At 38.4% G+C, this 20,487-nt stretch overlaps 2 protein-coding genes across 9 annotated transcripts in view; one reads left to right on the forward strand and one right to left on the reverse strand.

Moving 5' to 3' along the window:
• Window positions 1-12,913, forward strand: part of POC5 (POC5 centriolar protein) — a 23,702-nt gene extending 10,789 nt beyond the window's left edge. The window contains exons 2-10 of one of the 4 annotated variants that reach the window (XM_035310375.1): window positions 2,368-2,561; window positions 2,966-3,142; window positions 3,620-3,724; window positions 4,587-4,766; window positions 6,111-6,273; window positions 9,447-9,565; window positions 10,378-10,491; window positions 11,310-11,486; window positions 12,500-12,913. In XM_035310375.1, the coding sequence (XP_035166266.1) occupies window positions 2,373-2,561; window positions 2,966-3,142; window positions 3,620-3,724; window positions 4,587-4,766; window positions 6,111-6,273; window positions 9,447-9,565; window positions 10,378-10,491; window positions 11,310-11,486; window positions 12,500-12,649 (1,374 nt within the window). In that variant the 5' untranslated portion in view covers window positions 2,368-2,372 and the 3' untranslated portion in view covers window positions 12,650-12,913. The remainder of the gene's footprint in view (window positions 1-2,367; window positions 2,562-2,965; window positions 3,143-3,619; window positions 3,725-4,586; window positions 4,767-6,110; window positions 6,274-9,446; window positions 9,566-10,377; window positions 10,492-11,309; window positions 11,487-12,499) is intronic. The other 3 variants (XM_035310376.1, XM_035310377.1, XM_035310378.1) reach the window with 3 other exon arrangements.
• ANKDD1B (ankyrin repeat and death domain containing 1B) overlaps window positions 11,410-20,487 on the reverse strand; it is a 29,002-nt gene continuing 19,924 nt past the window's right edge. For 4 of the 5 annotated variants that reach the window (XM_035310371.1, XM_035310373.1, XM_035310370.1 and 1 more), the window contains 4 exons: window positions 19,144-19,239; window positions 15,514-15,712; window positions 14,659-14,790; window positions 13,596-14,313 (listed from right to left, as the gene is read on the reverse strand). In XM_035310371.1, the coding sequence (XP_035166262.1) occupies window positions 14,255-14,313; window positions 14,659-14,790; window positions 15,514-15,712; window positions 19,144-19,239 (486 nt within the window). In that variant the 3' untranslated portion in view covers window positions 13,596-14,254. Of the gene's footprint in view, window positions 12,334-13,595; window positions 14,314-14,658; window positions 14,791-15,513; window positions 15,713-19,143; window positions 19,240-20,487 lie in introns of those variants that run through there. The other variant, XM_035310372.1, reaches the window with a different exon arrangement.

Here is a 20,487-nt window from a genome sequence, read left to right on the forward strand (position 1 = left end):
AAAAAAAAAAAAAAAAAAAAAAAAAGGAAAAAAAGAAAAAAAGACCACTAGTATGGGGATAACAGGCACCTGGAAAAACTGCTTATTTTATTACCCCGCTATAAGGAAGAATACAGTCTAGAGATTTATTGGATAAATGCATGTGGGGATTATTTCTTGAAGTACATGCCATATACTTTATCATATCTGAATGGCTCTATGTACTTGATAACCTAGTGCACACTAACTGATTAATGCAATGAAGTGTAAGGAATAGAGGTGATAGGAGAGCTTTGAAAGTAAGAATAAATATGTATACAACTAGAAAATTGTTACGATAATGGAAGGCCAATATGAATTACATGAGAAAATCATATAAACATGTAAGAAATACACCCAGTGGATTCAGGTAAAGGTACATCCTGTGGTAAAATGAGAACAAATGGAAGCCAAGTCAGGACAATCTGTATACAGGGAGGAAAGGGAGGAAGAAAAATGATGAACTTTCAGTGCTACAATCTAAGCTTTGTATCCTGTTTTTATTGGTTACATTTTGTTCTGTTTCTTTGTAAATATGTTGGAAACTGCTGTGTACATTGGATATCTTTTAGTCTAAGCAGCTAATAACAATTTAAAAAAAGAAACCTTCATGTTTTTTTACAACATTACAACTGAGAGAACAAAATTACACACAGGAATCAGAACAACTGGTGAAGGACAAAAGTAGGAATCTGTGATCATAGTAACACTGCCAAATATTTTATACTGTGAAACACCAGTCTGATTCTTCATCACTGAAACTAGATGATCCAAGACTACTTGAAATGCTTCTGTCTAGAATGTCATATTTCTTAGAGATAGTTACAAGCAACAAATACTCAAACTTTGCCGTTACCTAAGCAATACTCCTCTCATTTGCAGCATAAATGATGACAAAAAGCTAGACCCAGATCTTAGTATACTGTTATGATTGGGAATAATCTGTTTATAGACTTATGCTTATGTAATGGGTTAGAGAATTTAGTCTAGAGGAATGGTGTGTGAGATGGAGCTTCTTTAGCTCAAGCTGATTGTACGTGACCTTGGAAGAATTTGTGAAAAGCAGTTGCAACTGCTTTTGTATCACAGTTCATTTCCTTTATGCTTTGGAGCTTGAGTGTTACAGTTGCAATTCCAGACTACTTAATGGGAGTGAAAATGAGGCAGACAGGTCTTCTGTCCTCGTTTCCTTTGAGGGAGCTAACACCAACAGTGATATTGGGATCAGCCTTGACTAGAGTTAAATTAGAAACACATATCCAGTGTCTACTGAAAATACTGCTTTGTGATGAACTGTTAAACTTATCTTTGATTGCTTGTACCAACAAACAGTGTCATCCACCATAAAAACAGCTGTAGAGACAATATTCATTTTCAAAAATGAACACCAAAATTTTGAGGAGTTCCTCTCTCTGTGAAAGAAGGAAAACATTCATTTGAAATATTGCTTTATTTTTATTAACACCAGGAATCTGCTAATCTCAATACTCTACATTTTTTTAGCCAACTGTTAACTCTACCAACAATTTTTATGTATGGTTTAACTAAATATGAAAAATATTTTCATTTTCTGTGTTTGCATAAGTATGAATTTATTTAGTCCTAGCCCATTTTTAAATCTGTTGCAACTCAACCCATGCCCATTCGCTTCTGGGAGTGTGTTAATTTCTATGATAGTGGTACCTAGTCACGCTAACAGAAAGTGAGGCCTGATCGAATAAAGCCTTATATATAAATTCACAGTAGATATTTCCCTTCTTAAATAGTTTAAAATACAAATAGATGAGCAAATCAAAGTCTGTAACAAAAAATAGTATGACGAGTTGAATTATGTACTAACTCTTAACTGGGGAGAAAGTTGCGGTTGCAGGTACTTGCCACCATTGAAATACACTTAAGGTTTGCTGTTACAAATGCACAACAGAATGCCACTGTCTTTAGGAGTTTACAATCTCATTACAGAAAATTGCAAAAGCTTTTAGATTTCTGACCTTGGATGTTAACCAAAAAGGAATCCATGTTGAGAGTTTTTGTTTCTTGCAGTGCTTTTTTTTCCATCTTGGTACTTGCTGTCATCATCCTCTTTAACATGAAATGACATTCAAAGATTCTGTGTAAGGGAGCAGTATTTTTAATTGGATTACTGTTACAATGTGACTGATGGCTTATGCCTGTGTCTTGAAGGCATGGATTTGAATTAGGTTCTATTTGGTGTACATGGGGAAAGGAGGTTTCTGATGGCTTAAATGCTTTTTTTTTGTTTTTGTGCTTGGCTTCTGACTTACATCCAGAATGCAGATCAGTTAGCCTTCCCAGAGTGCCAATCCTTACTCTCCGTTTCATTTTTAGCCCGTATGTCAGTAAAGGAGCCTTCTGAGGCCAATATGGATCGGCTTTGTCCTGTTTCAGAAGAGACATCTTCACAAGGGTCCACAGATATTCCAAGAGAAATTGATGAAACCACAACAAGTGAATTAACTGTACCTGATGAAAAAATAACTCAAATAGAAAATATACTTGATCTCTGGAGTGGCAGTCTTAAGGTATTTATTTTGTGTAGATTCCTTAAAAATAAAATTCAGATGTCAATGTACTGTCACAGAATGTGTGGGAAAAGCTGTAGTGTGATAGCATTGCCAAATACTGGTTTTCTTTGTGTTTTTAGTTCATTTGTTTTTGCATATTATTTGTAAGTGCTAGGCTGTTTTATTACAAAAACTGTAATTTCAAAAAAAGTTTGGTTAAACTTTCTACATTAGGGATGTTCAGTTATTTTATTTCAATCGTTCATTATGTCTGGTAATATTTATAGGCACAAACAGCGTGCAAGACAGATGCATCACTGTATAGATTCATGCCTCCTTAACTGCAGAGTGTTTTAAGATTAAAAGATTAGGGAGGAGAGAAGTTTACTAACTTCACTGTTGTCATGCCTTTAACTTTTCAGACAAATGTTCTAAGTGAATTGAGAAAATGGAGGTTGAATTTTATCGAACATCACAAGCTTCAAATGAGACAAGAAAAAGAGAAACATGCTGCACATGTGAGACAATTGACCAATCAGATGGAAAACTTGAAAGAATTGCTACATACATATGAAATCTCTCTAGGCAGAAAAGATGAGGTAGTATTTCAATTTCATAGATCAAATTGTCCTCTTTATAAAAAAAAATGTATACCAACTTCTTGGCGCTATTTGAACAACAATTCTTGCAACTAGGAACACAGAAAAGTAATTAGATTGCGTAATGGAAAAATGAATCATTGTTGCTAATAACCTACTAACAATGGAAATTTAACACGTGTAAACATTTTACATGGTTTGCATTTTAAACCTAGTGTCTATTATATTGTTAAAAACCTAGTGTCTATATATTGTTAACTTATCTTGTGAAGATCACACATCTCTTATGCTCTTACTTAAATCTTACTGAAATTTTGTAAAATTCTGTATTCAAACTTAGGAATTTTGTACCATTAGTCAGTTAACATCACAGCATATTAAATGCTTTAAGCGAAAATAACTGCTGTAGAAAGTGTGTTCTATTTGACCTTACTAAGATCATAGCTATTGAAATAATATCAATAAATATTTTTGCAGGTGATTACTAACTTGACCCAAGCATTAGAGATGAAGAAGGAAAGAATAGAGTTAATGAGAAAGTTTACATTGTGGCGGATTCAGCAACTTAAAGCTAAACAAGAGGTATGTGTGCAAAATAAAAATGTGATGAAAATGAAACCTTTGAACTCAAAACAGTTCCTGTTATAGCTGGAAGAAATGGCAGTGATTCTGGTTTGATGTATTAGGTAATGTCAAAAATACAATTTGAAAGCATCAATCCTTAAAAAAAAAAAATGCTGCTGTCAGAATACTCTTTGGGATCAGGAAAAAATCAAAATACACTTGTTTTGGACATTGGTTTGCTCCAATTACTGTTATCAGCTTGCAACAAATCACTGTAGCTTTCAGTTTCTGCATTTTGAAGTAAGTGCTGAGGGAATTTTTCGGAATTTTAAAGACCTTTTGAGCAATTAAATTATTAAATACCACATCTTACATTTCTGGGCACCCAGTTTCACAGTTAAAACTTCAGTTGCCAAAACTAGAACTAGTTAAGAGCTAGTCACATGCCAAATGTGGGGCATTGTGTCAGACATTGTAAACACCCTGCTAAATTAAGTATGACAGAAAATAAGGATCCCATGTCAAGACTTCCATGCAAACCTCTCCCAGTCTAAACTGTTAAAAAGGACAAGCTGATATTCAAGCCGTTTGCTTAGTGGTACATATTCTGGGCTAGACTCAGGTTTATTGACGCTGTTTTGTGTAACCTAGTTCATTTTATTTTTCTAATGCTGAGGACAGTAATGCTTAACTTGTGTGCAGGCAGAAACACTGAGCTGCTTATGCAATGTGCCACAGTGAAGCAGTACACAAACATGTAACTTGGTTATTACTGTGGTCTATGTAATATGTGGCAAAACAGTCATCCCCAGTCTATTAAGTATTTAAGTTTTTAACTATGTTTTAAACAAGTGCAAGTCTGTTCTATTTGTTTCCTAAGCAATATGCGAACAGAATAGCAGACAGACAATTCCAGACAACTTTGAAGAAGAAAATATGGACAGCGTGGCGCTCTCTTAGCGAAGAAAGATGGAAAGAAAAAGTAGCAAAAGCCTGTCAGCTAAGGGCAGAAGATGTCTGTGTTCAGCTCACCAATGATTATGAAGCCAAAATTGCAGAGGTAAAATAAGTGTTTTTTTTTTCATTCCTCTACTCCTGCCCTCAATACCTCACTCCCTGTTTCTCAGCAAGCTTGAAAAAACCTATGACTTTCCAGCAGAAAAGAGCTCCCATATACAAGAAAAGATATGAGGAAATCTCAGATCTCTCAAATAGATGGTTGCCTTATAGATGTGACGTTTTTTCCCCAGCATTTGATGTAAAATGTTATATCATTTTGTAAAATGTTACATCAATTGTGTGCTGATCTGTGCACACGAGTGAAGTAAGTGGGACCCTTACTGAAACAGGCTCTTAAAAAAATATTTGCCCACCAATAGGGATTAATCTTATTTCCTAAGAGTACAGTTAGTATTTGCTATGCAGTTTGAGTTCTAATTAAACAAAGTCATAATAGAAATAAAATACTATTATTATTAATGACCATGCAGAATACAGTATTTTATAAGACACTCTGTTAAAGGCTGATTTCATCATCAACTTGCCAATTACAGTTGTTGAAGAATTTTCAAAGTTTAAGATAGGTTATCAATATACACACTAGTGTCTGTTAAGTAAAAGAGATGCGTTTTTAAAGCTTTCTATTTCAGAAAAATTAAACCTAGAATTTTTAAGAACTGTCTTACCTAATGTGACTTAGCAGCCACAGTTGCAATGAAATAACGTCCTTTGACTCTGGTGCATACAACTGTATGCACCATACTTGGAAAATTAGAGCTGCAGTTCAGAAAATTCAGTTTCTGATAAGTGACTGAGTCATTCCAAACAGAGTGAGTCATTTCAAACAGTGGGAGTTGTGTTTTGAAATAACGTGAACCCTACCTGAGGATGATGAATTTTGGAAAATGCAACAAAGGGAAAAAACAAAATCAATAAGCAGTGAGTTACAAGATTAACTTGGTTGGTCTTTTCTCAGCATTTTTAGTTATTTACAAAGGACAGAAAAATGGGATTGCTGATGACAATTCACCCTATGCTTAAATAGCATTTTCTAACCTTCATTCCTTGGAGTGTTATGGGAAACTAGATTCCTGAGGATATCTAGCTTTGCCAACGTGCATATTTCTGGAAGACAAAATCTGGCAAGATAAATTTCTGCATAATTGGTTAAGGTCTAGCAATCCTTTCAAAAGTGTTCATTGGTTTGCTCTAGTAGAAACAATGTGCTGTAGTACAAATAACTGACAGATAGCTAACTGTTTATCTCTGGCAAACCAGATATTCTGAAGTAAAAATGCCTCTCTTTGTAAGCACAGTAAGTGACTTTTAAAGCTAATTGAGGAATTATGTTCATGTTTTGCATTCAAAAGTACAAGACAGCTGTTTCCATATTCTTTTTTTGTAGCTAACTGCTACTTTGGAGCACACAAAAGCTGAGATTCTGAGACTACACAGTGAAAGAGAACAATATGAAGACACCATGAAGAAAGCCTTCATGCGTGGTGTATGTGCTTTGAATCTGGAAGCAATGACCATGTTTCAGGGCAAAGACAGCAGGACAGATCCCGGTCAGTATAAAAAGTAGCCCTAGTTTGGTAGTTTGTGGGTTTTGTTGTTATCGTTTGTTGTCTTTTTTATTTCTTTTACAGGATTCTCCTTTTTCTTTCATTTTTTTTTTTTTTTTAAGTATGAGGACTTCATTGCAATACAAACTTTATCAAATTGTTATTGATTTAAAAAGTCCCATTGAATATCTTATTAAGTACTTTGCTGAACTTCTCACTGCTATAGCCCAAGGTAGAGCAGGTTTCCTTTATTGGGCCTTGCTGTGAGTGTGGTAACCTGCAACTGAAAGCAGAACAAGAAGCTAGAGTTGGCAAGCTTAGAATACTCTGGAAGATTACCAAGAATTACATCAGCACCCAGGTTATGGCAGAGGAAAACACTGGAAAACCCTGGAAAATGTTCTCTGGAATTTTAGAGTGCAACAGATCTGCTTTTCCCAGACTTTTCTCTCTTCATTCTTAATCTTACCTGTTTATGCAAAAAGGGCAAGTAAGTCTCCCGGCATCTTCATTTACTAGGAGTGCTGTGCTGGAACAGGAAAGACCAGTGTAATCACAGCTGCACATTCATAAAACTTCTGTAGCTATGCAGAAAAGAGCTGGACACCTCTACTGATGTAATGAACTCACTCCCTCATAATGAGGCACTGTACAGCATTAGAAGCATGATCTTAATGAGGTAGCAGCCTACATCAAAGAATAATATCTCTGCCAGCAGATGTTCCGCACCTGTATGTGAGTCTTAGCAACCAGCTATACTGGCAACTGTTAATAGCCTTAGACAGGTAACTTCTGTTCCTAAACTCTTAACAATCTTATTACCAGAAGTTTCTAAAGTACTTCAGAGAAATTCCTCCCCACAAATCTTAGGGCCTAAATGTAGGTGTGAAGAATAAGAAGGAAAAAAAAAATAAAGAAGATATAAGGCAGCACTTACTTCAGTAGCTGTCAGATCCTGTTAAACATAAAGAGTCTTTCAGTTGCTTAGGGAAATCAAATATAACGTTGGCTAAGTATGGTAGCTGTGTGCTAGTACAAACATAGGATCATTATCTGAGGAACTGAATGAATGAATTCAGTATCTTCAAGGAATCATGAATAAAGTTTCATGGCATTGTCCAAGTACTCTACTTCTCGCTGTGTAGAAACAAGTGTTCTCTCAAGTTTTATCTTACATTTACATTATTCATACAAAAATGTGTCTCATTACCTGTGAGACAGTGGGTCTCACAGCTAATGATGAGTGGTATGAAATAGGAAAACCTTGTTTCTGTAAATTTTAGAAGAGGGTAAATAGGAAGGGAATAAAGGAAAATGAACTCTAGATGCTGTGAGCAATCTCTGGGGTTCATGTATCAAACGTTTTGCTTGATTTGGTATGATGCAGAAGTGGATACTTCACATAGGCACGGAACCTAGTGATATCGCTGTGTTGGATGCTGCTGGAGTACCTGTTCCCAACTTTTGAGATGTCCAACATGATGCTGTATAATTTTCTGTGGTCACCGTAGTATTTACTCATTAGGCTTCATAACGCCTCATAGTCTCAGGTGTCCTTGGTCCCATGACTGCCTTCTTCCACTGCTTCCTATACCATATTTTCCCCTGCCCAGCCACGCTAGTCTCTTTTTGCGGCAGCTAGACAGTGCTTTTAATGAAGGGAGTTACAGAATGATTTAACATAATTGAACAACTGCTTATTTGCATTTCTGCTCAGGTATAACAAGACTGATGAGGACATCAGAGGATTTAAAACATGAAAGAGATTATTATTCTGTTTTGTTCTGGTTTGTAATCTATGGACTTTAAAAATGCTATGGGCCAGTCAATGATGCATTTATACAAACACTGCAGTGCCACCTATTGTCACTGCAAGTAAAAACAGAATTTGACTCCTTAACAGATTTATCAGTAGATTAATAATAGTATGCAAGTATTGCAACTTTAATGGGACCATAGCACTTGGAGTCAGTATTGATGATCCAAAATATGTGGCTGATTTAATCGTGGGTGATTTTATTATTATTTATAATTTTTTTAATGTGGAGCCACAAGAATTCACATAAATACCACTGCATTTTTAAGTAACATAAATCAGATCTTATTGGTTTGTAAGTGGGCATTATTCCTGTCTGCGTTTAAGTTTAATGTGTATGTATATGTCCATTTTTTATACAAAATGTGTATTATGGCATGCTTTCACTCATGAAATCCTGCAGTATTGTACTGATTTAACTACTTACTGTATTTTTCTTGCTCAGTTTAAAAGAACAACAACAAAAAGGGAACTGTCCCATGGTGTCACTCAGGTCCCTGGAATGAGCAGAATTCCTAATAGCATCATCTGCTTTAGCAATAGAAGAGTAAACTAAAATATTTCTTTTTATGTCTCTTAAGGAAGTTTGTATTCTAAAGGAAAAGGCTGAAACTGCTTGAAAAGTTTCTGTGCTTAGGTCTGCATATCTGACGTCCTCAGGATATCTGCACTGAGAGACAAAAGAAGGCTGCTGCATAGCCCACTTTCAGTCTACATCCTAAACAGAGTTTGCACATAATCAGGCTGATCTAGATTGAGGGGGAGGAGATGAGGACTGTAGGGTACTCATAGAATCTCCCAACCCTACAGCCATGACATGGCCAGCATTGCAGCCATTGTCCGTGTAAATGAGGTGGTTGCTGGGTACAATCTACAAAATGGCAGTACATTCCTGGGAAAGTTAAGATAACATTCTGTGTTCCTGACAATGAATCCTCTCAAGGATCTTACACCCTGTCAGAAGCTCAGTATGGCCTTTTCCTCCTTCACTGATTGCTGTTTGAACTAGCTTTTGGCCCTTAGTGTAAGGGCAGCTCTTTCACAATGGATTTAGTATTGACAATCAGAATTCAGAACCTCAGTTCTTTGCACTGCAATGTGACAAGTGCACAGGAGTGCTGAGGCATAACACAGAAACAAGCCCCCCTGAAAATACTTCTGAAAAGAAGGGTCAAATACAGAAAGATTTATATGTTTGTGTGTGTAGATATATGTATCTATAAAGAACAGACTGACCCTTTTAATAAGTTACACAGAAATCCCAAAAGAATAGTAAACTTTTTGTTGTGAGTTATCTCATTTCCCCTTAGCGTTTGCTAAATGATGTGTTGATCCCATTACTTTGTGTTTCAAATAATAGATATAGGAAATAGAAGAGATGATAATGGTGCCATTGTTGCAGGAATACTACCTCCTTCACAATATAATCCCCCCTCACCACCACCTCCACCAGCAACTGCTCTTCAGATGGATGACTTGGTAAGTGTGTACCCGGAATAGAACTGTATTCACCAGTGGTGAAAACATACTTCCTGCACTGGGGCCTGAGGCTTTTTAAAGATAAATATAATAGTCGATTAATTGGAGGAATCTGAACTCAGTCTAAGGATAAAAAGAAGCCTATGAGTGTGTCCAGACTTCATCATATAATTGAAGTGATTAAGTCATGGTTGCTATGACTTGATATGTTTAGCTGTTTTTTATTTTAGAGAAAATGCATTAAGCTACTGAAGACAAGGTCACTATAACAAGCAGAATTTGCTTCCTAAGGTTCTTTCTGGAAAAAAAAAAAAAATTGTTAAACACTTGTTTGCCAAAGAAACTAAGCTTGCTATTATCTGGGGAAAATAAAGGAAGCAAGCTTCACTTGAAACTTGTTTTTTAAAAATGCAATGTATATGGACTCTGAGGAAATTCAGCTTATTGTCCTGCCATGTCAAATTATCCAGGTTATTATCTAGTAGCCTGAAAATTCTGGACCTACACAGAGTCATGCTGAAGACATAGTGACTGTAAAATAATTCCACACTAGGGTACAGGTTAGATTGGAGAAGACATGCTTGCCTATCTTCCCAATTTTCTATTCTAAGAATATCAAATATTATTCACTCTATTTCCAGCAATACTTGGACAAACATCTGAAAAAAAAATGTAAAAACGGTAATAAAACATTTGAAAAAAATGTTAAATTTAGAAGGGTAATTGGAATAGTCAAAAGATTGTCCATCTTAAGAGTAAAATTGTATTTTGGGGAATGTTATACTTATTCTTTAAACTCTGATTTCATTCAGTTTTCTACCCATCTGGGTCATGCAAGCACTTCTCAGACCAGGCTAGATTCTGATTCTCCAGTAATCATCAGTAGCACAGCTGCAGGATCTGGGGTGACATCAACTCAAAAACTGGTAACATGCTAAAATTAATTTGTTTTGTATTTTAAGACAATCACAATAAATTTTAGTTTGGATATCATTTTATTTCCACTTTTTTTGAGAGCAACACAAGTGTGTATTTAAAGAAAGTGCCATGGAGTTCACTTAAATTTATGAAGACACTAGCTTGTAAATGCTCATTTATGTTACAGAAAACCCATTTTTCTTAGCAGGAGTTTTAACTGATTTTGGAGCAAATAAAAAGAAGAACAACGAAGAACAAAAAAGTGCATGGGCACTTACATAAGTGTAACAGGAACAACTGGTGTTTCATATGATACCATGTTGTTCTTAAAAAAAAAAAAAAAAAAAAAAAAAAGCTTTGCTTTTGCTAATCCTTTTAACTTTTCTCACGGATCCTCTGCATTGTTCTCCTTTTCTATTCCCATCTGGTAATTTGCTACTAGTCAACAGAGCAAGATGCAACATCTTACTGCATCTGCTGTCACTGCTAGAAAGACTTGCCAGGGTGACAGAAGTGCCTGCAGCTGTCACTAGAGTATGCAGCCAGTGAACAAAGCTAAACTATCCATGCTGCTTGATTTTTGTCAAATTAGCCTCACTCCCCACAATATAGTAGTCACTTACGCTAAACACTATCTCTGTGGAAAAAGACAGAATTAACCAGGTAGCAACTAGGTGCAAATTCAGTCGCACGTAACATAACTGTATTACATGCAGTGTCCTGTGTTCTATTAGGCAACTGGCTAATAAAACTAAGTGGACATACTAAAGCACTGTAAATATTACATTTACAAATGTTAGCAATTAATATTTTTTTTTTTTTGAAGCCCATGACAAAAGTAATAACATCTGCTCAGCAGAAAGCAGGAAGAACAATCACTGCTCGAATCACAGGCCGGTCTGATATGGGACAAAAGCACAGAATTTGTGGTAGTTTAGCAGTGATGGGAGTTGCTCCACCCATGAGTTCAGTCATTGTTGAAAAACACCATCCAGTCACTCAGGTAAGTCAGAATTATCCTTGTAACAATATTCTGAATGCAACATACCCGGTAAAATTTTAAATAGAAATGACCAAGATGAAGAGACAATTAGACAAGGCTCAGATTTTGAGTCCTGCTTAAAATAATGTGCAGTACTGTCTTTGGGCTGGGTAGAATGAGCTCAGAGTAAGGTGTGGAGAGGAAGTAAATAGTGTCACTTTTTCTGTCTTGTTTCTGTATTAATTTTTTCATAGGCAGAGTAGTTTTGGCTGTGTCTTTCTTGGCCAGATCTTCAGTGAGTTTTCATTGCAGCAGAGGGCTTATAAAAAGATGGAGAGTGAATTTTTACTCGGGCAGATACTGACAGAACAAGAGGGAATGGATTTAAACTAAAGAGGGGAGATTCAGCTTAGAGGTTAGGAGGAAATTCTTCATTTAGAGGGTGGTGAGGCACTGGAAAAAGTTGCCCAGGGAAGTTGTGGATGCCCCATCCCTGGAGGTGTTCAAGACTAGGTTGGATGGGTCCAGTTTGCTCAAGCATTCCCAGACCTGATCCTCTTCCACCAAAGGTACATCTTCCTTGCTCCAGCCATTCAGCCTGGCCTCTGGAACCTGGAATTCCTGAAGACCAGTCTTGCTGGTAAAGACTGAGGCAAAGAACACATTCTGTACCTCTGCCTTTCCACTGTCCCAGGTAACCAGGTGTCCTCTTTCCTTAAGGAGAGTGCCAAATGTTCCCTAGTCTTCCTTCTGTACTGAGGTACTTGTAGAAGCCCTTCTTGTTGCCTTTGATGTCTTTGGCATGATTCAATTCTGTCTGGGCGTTAGCTCAGAAATTTAGCATTTTTCTTTGTGTTTTGAGAATTATCTGTTACAGATAAGGAGGAAAAAAAAAAGACTCATTCTCTTAAAGTCACTTTTTTTTTTGAAGTGCATTTCAGCTTGAATTTAATCTACATCTCACTTAAAGCTATTTTAGTGTTTTGTTTTGTTTTCCACTGTTAAGCTTTTTGTTGTATCTGATTACTTTTCAGCAAACCATATCCCAAGCCACCGCTGCTAAATATCCTCGAACTGTGCTCCATTCTTCCAGTTCTACTTCTGTGAGACCTGCAGGACAAGCTGGACGAATGCTTCAGAGCCAAACTCATACTAGTGTTCAGTCAATAAAAGTTGTTGACTGAATGAATATCCTTTACACTGGTGGGAGGTTTTATCAAGATACAATTTAAACCTCTTGCCAGTCCTTTCAAATTTGATGTAGCAAGGCCTAAAGTATGTATCATGTTTTTACCCTTTAAAAAAAAGTGTTTATAGAAAGCATCCAGAGGGGGAAAATGACCTTGAAATGTTGTTCTACCTCCCGGCTATTTGAGAACTTATTTTATTAAGATAAACACTTTATTTAAATAATCTTTTTGCACACTTAAATAAAGGATAAAATGTGATTTTTTTGTCTGAAGTGTTTGGGTTTTTTTAACTTCCAATGTTGTTAACACTTATTTTCAAGTGAAAATCAGATTTATTATTCTTACTTATGTTTTTACTAAATGTGTTCAACATACGTATTTGGGTTATATCCTACAATAGTATACTTAAATGAAGAGTAACAGGGAAATGGCCTTCACAACCAGGATGTGGTTTGGGCTGTTTGAGGTAACTAGAGTCCATCAAAATGTTAAGCATTTTCATTTCTAAAGCACATTACAGAATGTTGCAAAAGTTGGTATATACTTGTCAAGACCTAAGAATTTGTAATTTAACTTAGATCCCTAATTCCAAAACCTGTGGATTTACCAGCCTGGATATGTTGTAATGCTCTCGAGTCTTGTCAAAGCAGGTTGCACATGAGAGGGTCCTTAGGCATAAGACTAAGATGCAGATTGTCTATCAGCTTTTTGATACAAACAGTAAAGTTCAGTACAAATCATACTAGCTATGGTAGACAAGGCAATGTTTCAATACTTCCATGATATGCTAAAACTGCTGTTTTCTTACAGATGGCAATATGAAGTATTTTTACAATTTATATATTTTTTCAGATGTGAAATACATTCAGCAATCAGAAAACCTTTAAACATTAAGCAAGTCACTACCAAATACTAAGTTAAGAAATGAACAAGAAATAGGTAGATAATCACTGTGTTAAGTATTAAAATATCAAATATTCTATTTTGAGTATGTAAACAAGGTTATGCCATGACAGGAAGTTCTGCTACCAGCTGCAGGTGGTTTTAAGAGATTATATTTTTGTTTATTTTTACTACATAAATGCTGAAGAAGAAACGTGTCATAATCCTAACACTAGTTAAACATGAGAAAACCTCTTTCCAGACGGGAAAACTATTATCCTAGTAAGACTTTATAAAAACCTGAATCCCAAATGAGGCCAGGTGCCAGCCTATTTCTGGAACTGTTTATTTATACACATGATTTTCACTTATTAAATTTATTTCAGCAAGAAAACATCTCATTTACATTTTATGTCAAATACAAAATAGCTTAATTGTGCAGTTCCAATATGGAATTATTATATCAGTGTTAAAGCAGGTGTAGAAATTGCAGGGAGTTGGTTCATGCTTAACAGTATCAGCCAGCCATTCACTTTAAATCATTATATAGCAAAGCATATAAGAAAGAACTAACCAATATTGCAGGAGGGCAATTTCTAGCTTGGAAAAAATAATAAGGCTTCAAAATATACTTTTGTTTCCAGAAAAGTTGTTTGTATGTGAAAGTCTCTTTCCTTCTGGCATGTAATCCCATTATGCAATGTTCTGTCAATGAACTCATGAAATTTCACATTTTCTGGATTCCACATCAGTGCTACTTTGAGCTCTGATCTTTTCTGTAAAAGCAAAGAAGAGAAAACGCTTGCTTGGCAGGCTCTGCTTTTTGCGAGGTCAGCACTCGTCTAACTGAAGGATGACCAACCACATTTTAACTGAGTTTGTAAGACAAAGGAGGGGAGCAGAGTGCATATTTTCTACTTCCTTCAGAAATCTTGTGTCACCTAAACTCCCTTCCTCATCCAACCTCAGCCCATTCCAAGGGCAGGTTCCCAGAGAGGAAAACAGTGTCCTTCATCCCTGCCATGCTCACATCCTCCCTGGCACAGGCAGGGATCTCAGCATCTCATGGTGGTCTCATGGAGGACAGGGTAATATTCTCTCTACACCACACAATGACTTACCAGCTAAATGTTGAAATCCTGCTGCCACCAAATCTTCATATATATGCTTGACAGGATTCTGATGAGCCAGCAAAATACCATGTAACCAGATGAGCAGCATTCTGTGTCCATGTTCTTTATAACTTGTTTTCCCTACACAATACAAAAGCATTTGTCTGTCATATGCTGAAAACAGTGTTATTTTGTGCTTTCGCACTTTTAGAGTTACAAGAGGTTTTTAAAACCAATTCATTTGTTCTCACTTCCTTTCTCACCCAGAAGTAAAATGAATACTAAGAAATAAAGGTTAAAAATAAATAAAAACAAATTTTATCCTAAGGCCAAAAAAAAAATGGATTCCAATACTAATACATCATAAAATTATTTTTTAACTTTCAGTTTTGTGTAACTTGTGGAAATATGCCCTGGAGTAATGGTAAATGAGTGCAATGTGCTGTAGAAGTATTAATTTCCTGGCACTGAGATACCTGAAAACAGAAATTGCAGTTTCAGGGCAGTTAGGAAGCTAGAGTGCAAACAAGGCCCTCTTGTTCATGCAGCTCTCCAGGTCCTCACTTACAGTAGTGCCATGTGTCCTTCAGGACCCTTCCATGCTGCTCTGCTCCTATTTTTGCTTTACAAAGAGAAAGATTTCTTCAGGCCAAAAGGGAGAGCAGGACTGGGCTGTGCTCCTACAGCACTGCTTCCCCAGAGGCAGGGGCAAGTGTTGTATCCATCCACTGCTCACTTTCATAAACCAAGTAAAAACAGCACGGCCAGCGTGTCTCTCTCATACCCACAGAGATTAAAGAGCAGCTCTGTGCCTTAACGTGGTTTATATAACTTGCATCTACGCATCCAATTAGGTATTGTTACCTGTCCATTGTTCTTCAATAGCTCTAATCTGTTCATCTGTGAACTTCCAGAACAGGGCCAGTTTTTTCCATTCTTGGGGTTTTAAGTGATTGTATGCCAGGTTCCAAAGGGAGGAACGAATTTGCTTGGTCTGTATACTGTGATCTTGTTTGAAGGACAAACCAAAGTCCGACCAGTCATCGCCATGACCTAGATGTGCCTAAAAAAGAAAGCAAGTGACATGTTGTGGTAAAGGTAGGAACATTTTTCGCTCAGCATGCAGTGAACACTGTGTGTGTACACATACATGACTACTGGCAGGGAATATGCTCGGTGCAGGTAAAGGAACCGTATGTGGATAGAAGTAGAACTCTTTGGGAGATATCTTAGCATGGATATTATGTTAGCACAGTATTATGCTTTAAGACTGGGAATGACAAAAACAAAGACCTCCTGTGTTTATTGGTATGTGACATTAAGAGCAAAATAAAGCTGTCTCTGGCACTTGATATGCAACAGCAATTAACAGCAAGTAGAAGTTGAGCGCTTCAGCTGTCTGCTTTACAGGCCACGTTTTGAATGTGGCTGGGGTTCAGCCACAGTTCTTACTCATTCCTTGTGCTGCATACGGTCAGCATGGCACTTGCTCAGGCTGCTCCTGCCTTTGCCCTGTCAGCCCAGCTCGGCTGCAGTGGGTGCCAGCAGTCACCTGGTGGCAGCCCTGGGCTTAGCGCACAGAGCCCCAGCTAGCAAGGTGTCTGAGCACCAGTATGCATGCACACATTGAATCTGGATCTAGTTTTATTGCCTGCACAAGCAAAACCAGATAGCTACCAAAACCAAAAATCCAACTCAACAACAAGCCTTTTACCCTCCAGACCAAAAATGATGTTGCTATACATTCTTTGGCTGCCTGAAACAGAACTGATGAGATTGCTTTGTTTTTTTCCAGGCATCTCTGCAAGAGCCATGCCCAGCAGTGATTTCAGCACCGACTGAGTGACACCCAGGGAAAGGCCTGGTTCCCAGTGTAGGTAACATCAAGTTACTTTGATACTGTCCATGCTAGGCCTGCTTCAGATCAGTCTCCAAAGTGAAAAACCTCATCCTTTTCAGGATGGCAAAGCAAATAGAGTTATTAGGGTTAATTCCTAACCTTTTGAGAGCCTTGCAAGAAAAAAAAAAAAAAAAAAAAAAAAAAAGACAGCAACACCAGCAACACTTAGTACAGTAACTAATCATCATCATGTATGCTTGAATCCACGTCTCATGATGCAGTCACTGTCTCATGCTTCCTGACACGTGCAGAGGGAGGTTTATGACAGACCACATGACAGCTTCAGGCTCTCTCCAGTACCATCTTTCTTTCGTGAGGTTTAAAAACAAATAGAAAACCACCACCACCACCACCACAAGCACACACACAACAATGAAACAAACAAAAATAAAACTGCTTTTTTCTCCTCCCTTTGCAGCAGCACAGCTTCTCTTTGCTGTTAATCGTGTGTCTAGGCAGCAGCAGTGCAGAAGTGTAAGAGCAGCCTTCAAATCTGGTCAAAAACATCCTGGGAAGGGTCAGGTTGTAGCCATAAATGGGAAAAAAAAGAAAAAGAAAAAGAAAAAAAAGAAAAAGAGAGAGAGAACAAGACAGCCTTTCACACACATTTGAGTCATGTGCACTTCCTCACAGCAACATGACATTTCCTTTTGTAACTAGAGTGTTGTCACAGCTGATAAGTCAGCTCGATATAATAGAAAGACAGTTGCTACAATAATGGTTTAAAACAGTGTGGTTTCGTACATGGCAACAGCAGCAGAGCAACTTTATATTCCCTAGCTGTAACATCTGAGCCCTGCACTTAGCTTCAGGTAAGGGAAACAAGCACTTGGGTTTCTGTTTCCCAGGGTCTGTTGAGCTTGTGCAGGCAAACCAGCTGCTTTAACAACTTATCTTCTCCTCAGGCAGTTCAGTAAACAATGCCAAAAGGTTAGGAGCATTATGTGCTCGCTGCTGTCAGGCTTGTATCTTCTCTGGCAACAAGTGACCTCACTTCTAAATTCCCCTTTAAGCCCCTTAATAACGTAACTGACAACTCTGGACTGACAAGTCAAATATGCGCAGCACATGGAGTTCACAGATGTGGTTTTGGTCACAGTTCCCTGTGACCAAGCATCACCAGATCGGACACACAGGGCTGGAAGGGGTGTTAAAAGGCCAGCTAATTCATGTGCTCAGGCAGGATCAGGGATGCTTATACCACCCCTGAGAGGCTCCTGCTGAGCCTGGTAGAGCAAACACTGGCAAGCAGGAAGCAGGAATGAGAATCAAGTTACAGACTTGTGAAGCAGCTTAGCAGTGAGAGCGAAAGAGCAGTGAAACTCAGAGATAGATACACCCCAGGACTGAATTCTTTCTGCCGGCCCTGCCAGCTCTGGTGCTCACAGAACCACTTGCTTTACATAAATAAATAGTGTCAGCGTCTTCCTTCTTCCCGTTCTTCCTCAGTGGATGTTAAAATAGACATCTCTTACTGCCTGCAAACAGTATTTGAGATAGCTTGGGGATTTAAAATTATATTATATCAAAACACAACAAATTTAATCAGTTCTCAGTAAGTGCACATAAACCTGTGGGTCCAAATAAGAACAGAGCAACCCAATGCAAGACTAAAGTATTTATGGAGCATTAACACGCCCTAAAATTAACTTTTGTCTTCCTTTGAAATACCTCCCCTTCATCAAGTGCAGAGGTACAGCAGGTGTTTTGTAACTCATTGCTATGACTGTAATTAATGGAATAAATTAACTTTCTGCATATTCTGGATGGTAGCAATTAATACACTGTGAATTCTCCTGAATTTTCAAAACCCATTTGAGATGAGTCTGATTTTCAGGGCAGGTCTCCAAAGGGATCCTCACCAGCAGCCTGCTTCCAAATGCTCCTTTGATTGTAAAGGAGCTAAATTCAGCTCACCTCCTTCGGACACGTACCTGCTGTAGGGCACAGGCAGATTCACAGCCAACAGGGGATAGTCAGTGCAAGCCAAAATAGTTACTGGCTTCGGCTGACGCTCATCCCCTTAGGGAGGGCCATCACTAAGCAGCCTGCATTTAAATAATCATGCCAATGTGGGAAATAAGCTTAGAAATTGAGACAATCTGAGGTCCCTCTAAGCCGTGTCGTGACTTCACAGCCTTGTCTGACTTTCTTTCCCTGCCTTCTTTCTTGAGGTTAGTAATTAGCACAGGCCAGACAGAAGAGGGAGCTCCCACCGCAGCACTCACTGAGCGTTTCACAGCAAAGTGAAATCAGACACCTGCTCTCCTCCATTTTTCAGGCACGGAGTTTGCTGTGCCGAAGAATACCGACCTGATGCCGGTGGCACAGTTTACATTTGGGTCAGAATCTCTCTCCAACCCTTTGCAATGCATGTGGAGCTCGGTGCAGAAAAATGAAAAAATCTGCCTACAGCTTTACTGCTGGTCGGGGATAAAACCTCGACAGGGTAAAGGCTTTCCTGTTCCCAGTCCTTGATTTACCAAGGCCAGCCTTTTAGCCTGCCAAAAGCAAATCAGGCAAAAGGCACTTCAAGATCAGAATCAGCTTTTTCCTTACAGTTCCCCTCAGCATAACAAAAATATGTCACTTACCTGTTCTGTGGCATAATACCTTTCTGCTTTAATGATCATATCTACAATTAGGGCATAATTGCTCCTTGATGCCACAGCTAGTGCAGTTTTTCCATTCTGCAAGCAGAGAAAGTGAATCAGGACATGATCTCATGTATTTGAGGACAGCACAGAAGAAAGACGTGAGCTTTGTTTACAGAACTCCATATTTTTATTTTTATTGTTTCTTCTTCAACAAAGCATATCTGCTACAAAGTTATGGCTTCAGTGTGGCTGCATTCAAGGCTCTCCTATGCTTGCATGAGCTGCATCCCCTGCTTTGGAAATCTCCTACATTAAGAGCAAACCCACATCTTGTCTTGGGCAATAAGAGAATCTGGGTCGCAGAAGGAAAAGGGAGTGTGGGAATGACTTTGTCGCAACAGCTGAAGGCAATGTCTCATGGACAGTGCAGACAACCAAAGGAATAAAAAGCCATTGTTTTAATTCCAGCCCAGATGACTGTTCAGTACAGCTGAGCCTACCTCAATGACCAGCACTTTGGTGCAGAGGCATCTCAGTGGCTTTTCAGGGTTCTCTCTGTAACCAGCCATTTTCAGTGGGCTTGCACTGAGTGGAGATACCTCAGGAATGAATATTCAGGGTATGCTCCACAAATCAAGTGTTAGGCATTCCAGGAAGTTAGACCTAAAAGAAACTAACCCCTTTATTGGAAGGCTCAATAATAATATAAAGTATATTAAATAAATAAATAAATTATAAGTTGTTTCAACCCTGCAGCTAATACAAAATTCCCTGATGGATACCTTTTGAGTTCCAGCTCATGGCTCTGCTCAGGATAGTTCTAATTAACCCATTTTTAGGAAAGCATCACACTGGAAGCCATGAATTTAGGTTTCATAAAATCCTTCCAGCATAGGCATATCTAGTAAGCGCAGAGACCAGGGACTCAGAGATCCAGCCCTGTAGAGCTGCCCTGCACTCCCTGGGAGGTGGGGCTGGAGGCAGGGATGCCTCCAGGCTCCTGTGCCGTGTTCATCCTCTGTGCATGTGTAGCACAGTGTTGGGCACGCAGGGAGCACTCTCCTGGCTTTCAGTCACTTCCAACCACAATCACACCTGCAGCAGGCAGGGAGGATGAGCTCCCAAGAGAGCATTCCCGCTTGCAGCTTGCACAAGTGCGTGTGCTCTGTGGGCTGAGGATTCTGGCTGTCAGGGTACAGAGGCCAAGGGAACACCATGTAATCCAAGCAGGCTCCCCCTTTTCCTGTCTGATGTTCTGTACACAAGGATGGGAACATCTCTGATGTCTGCATGCCAATTCATTACAAAGGTGGGGCCCCAAGCTTCACATCAGGTTACCAA

This window comes from Oxyura jamaicensis, chromosome Z (assembly GCF_011077185.1).
Source record: "Oxyura jamaicensis isolate SHBP4307 breed ruddy duck chromosome Z, BPBGC_Ojam_1.0, whole genome shotgun sequence".
Lineage (NCBI taxonomy): Eukaryota > Metazoa > Chordata > Aves > Anseriformes > Anatidae > Oxyura > Oxyura jamaicensis.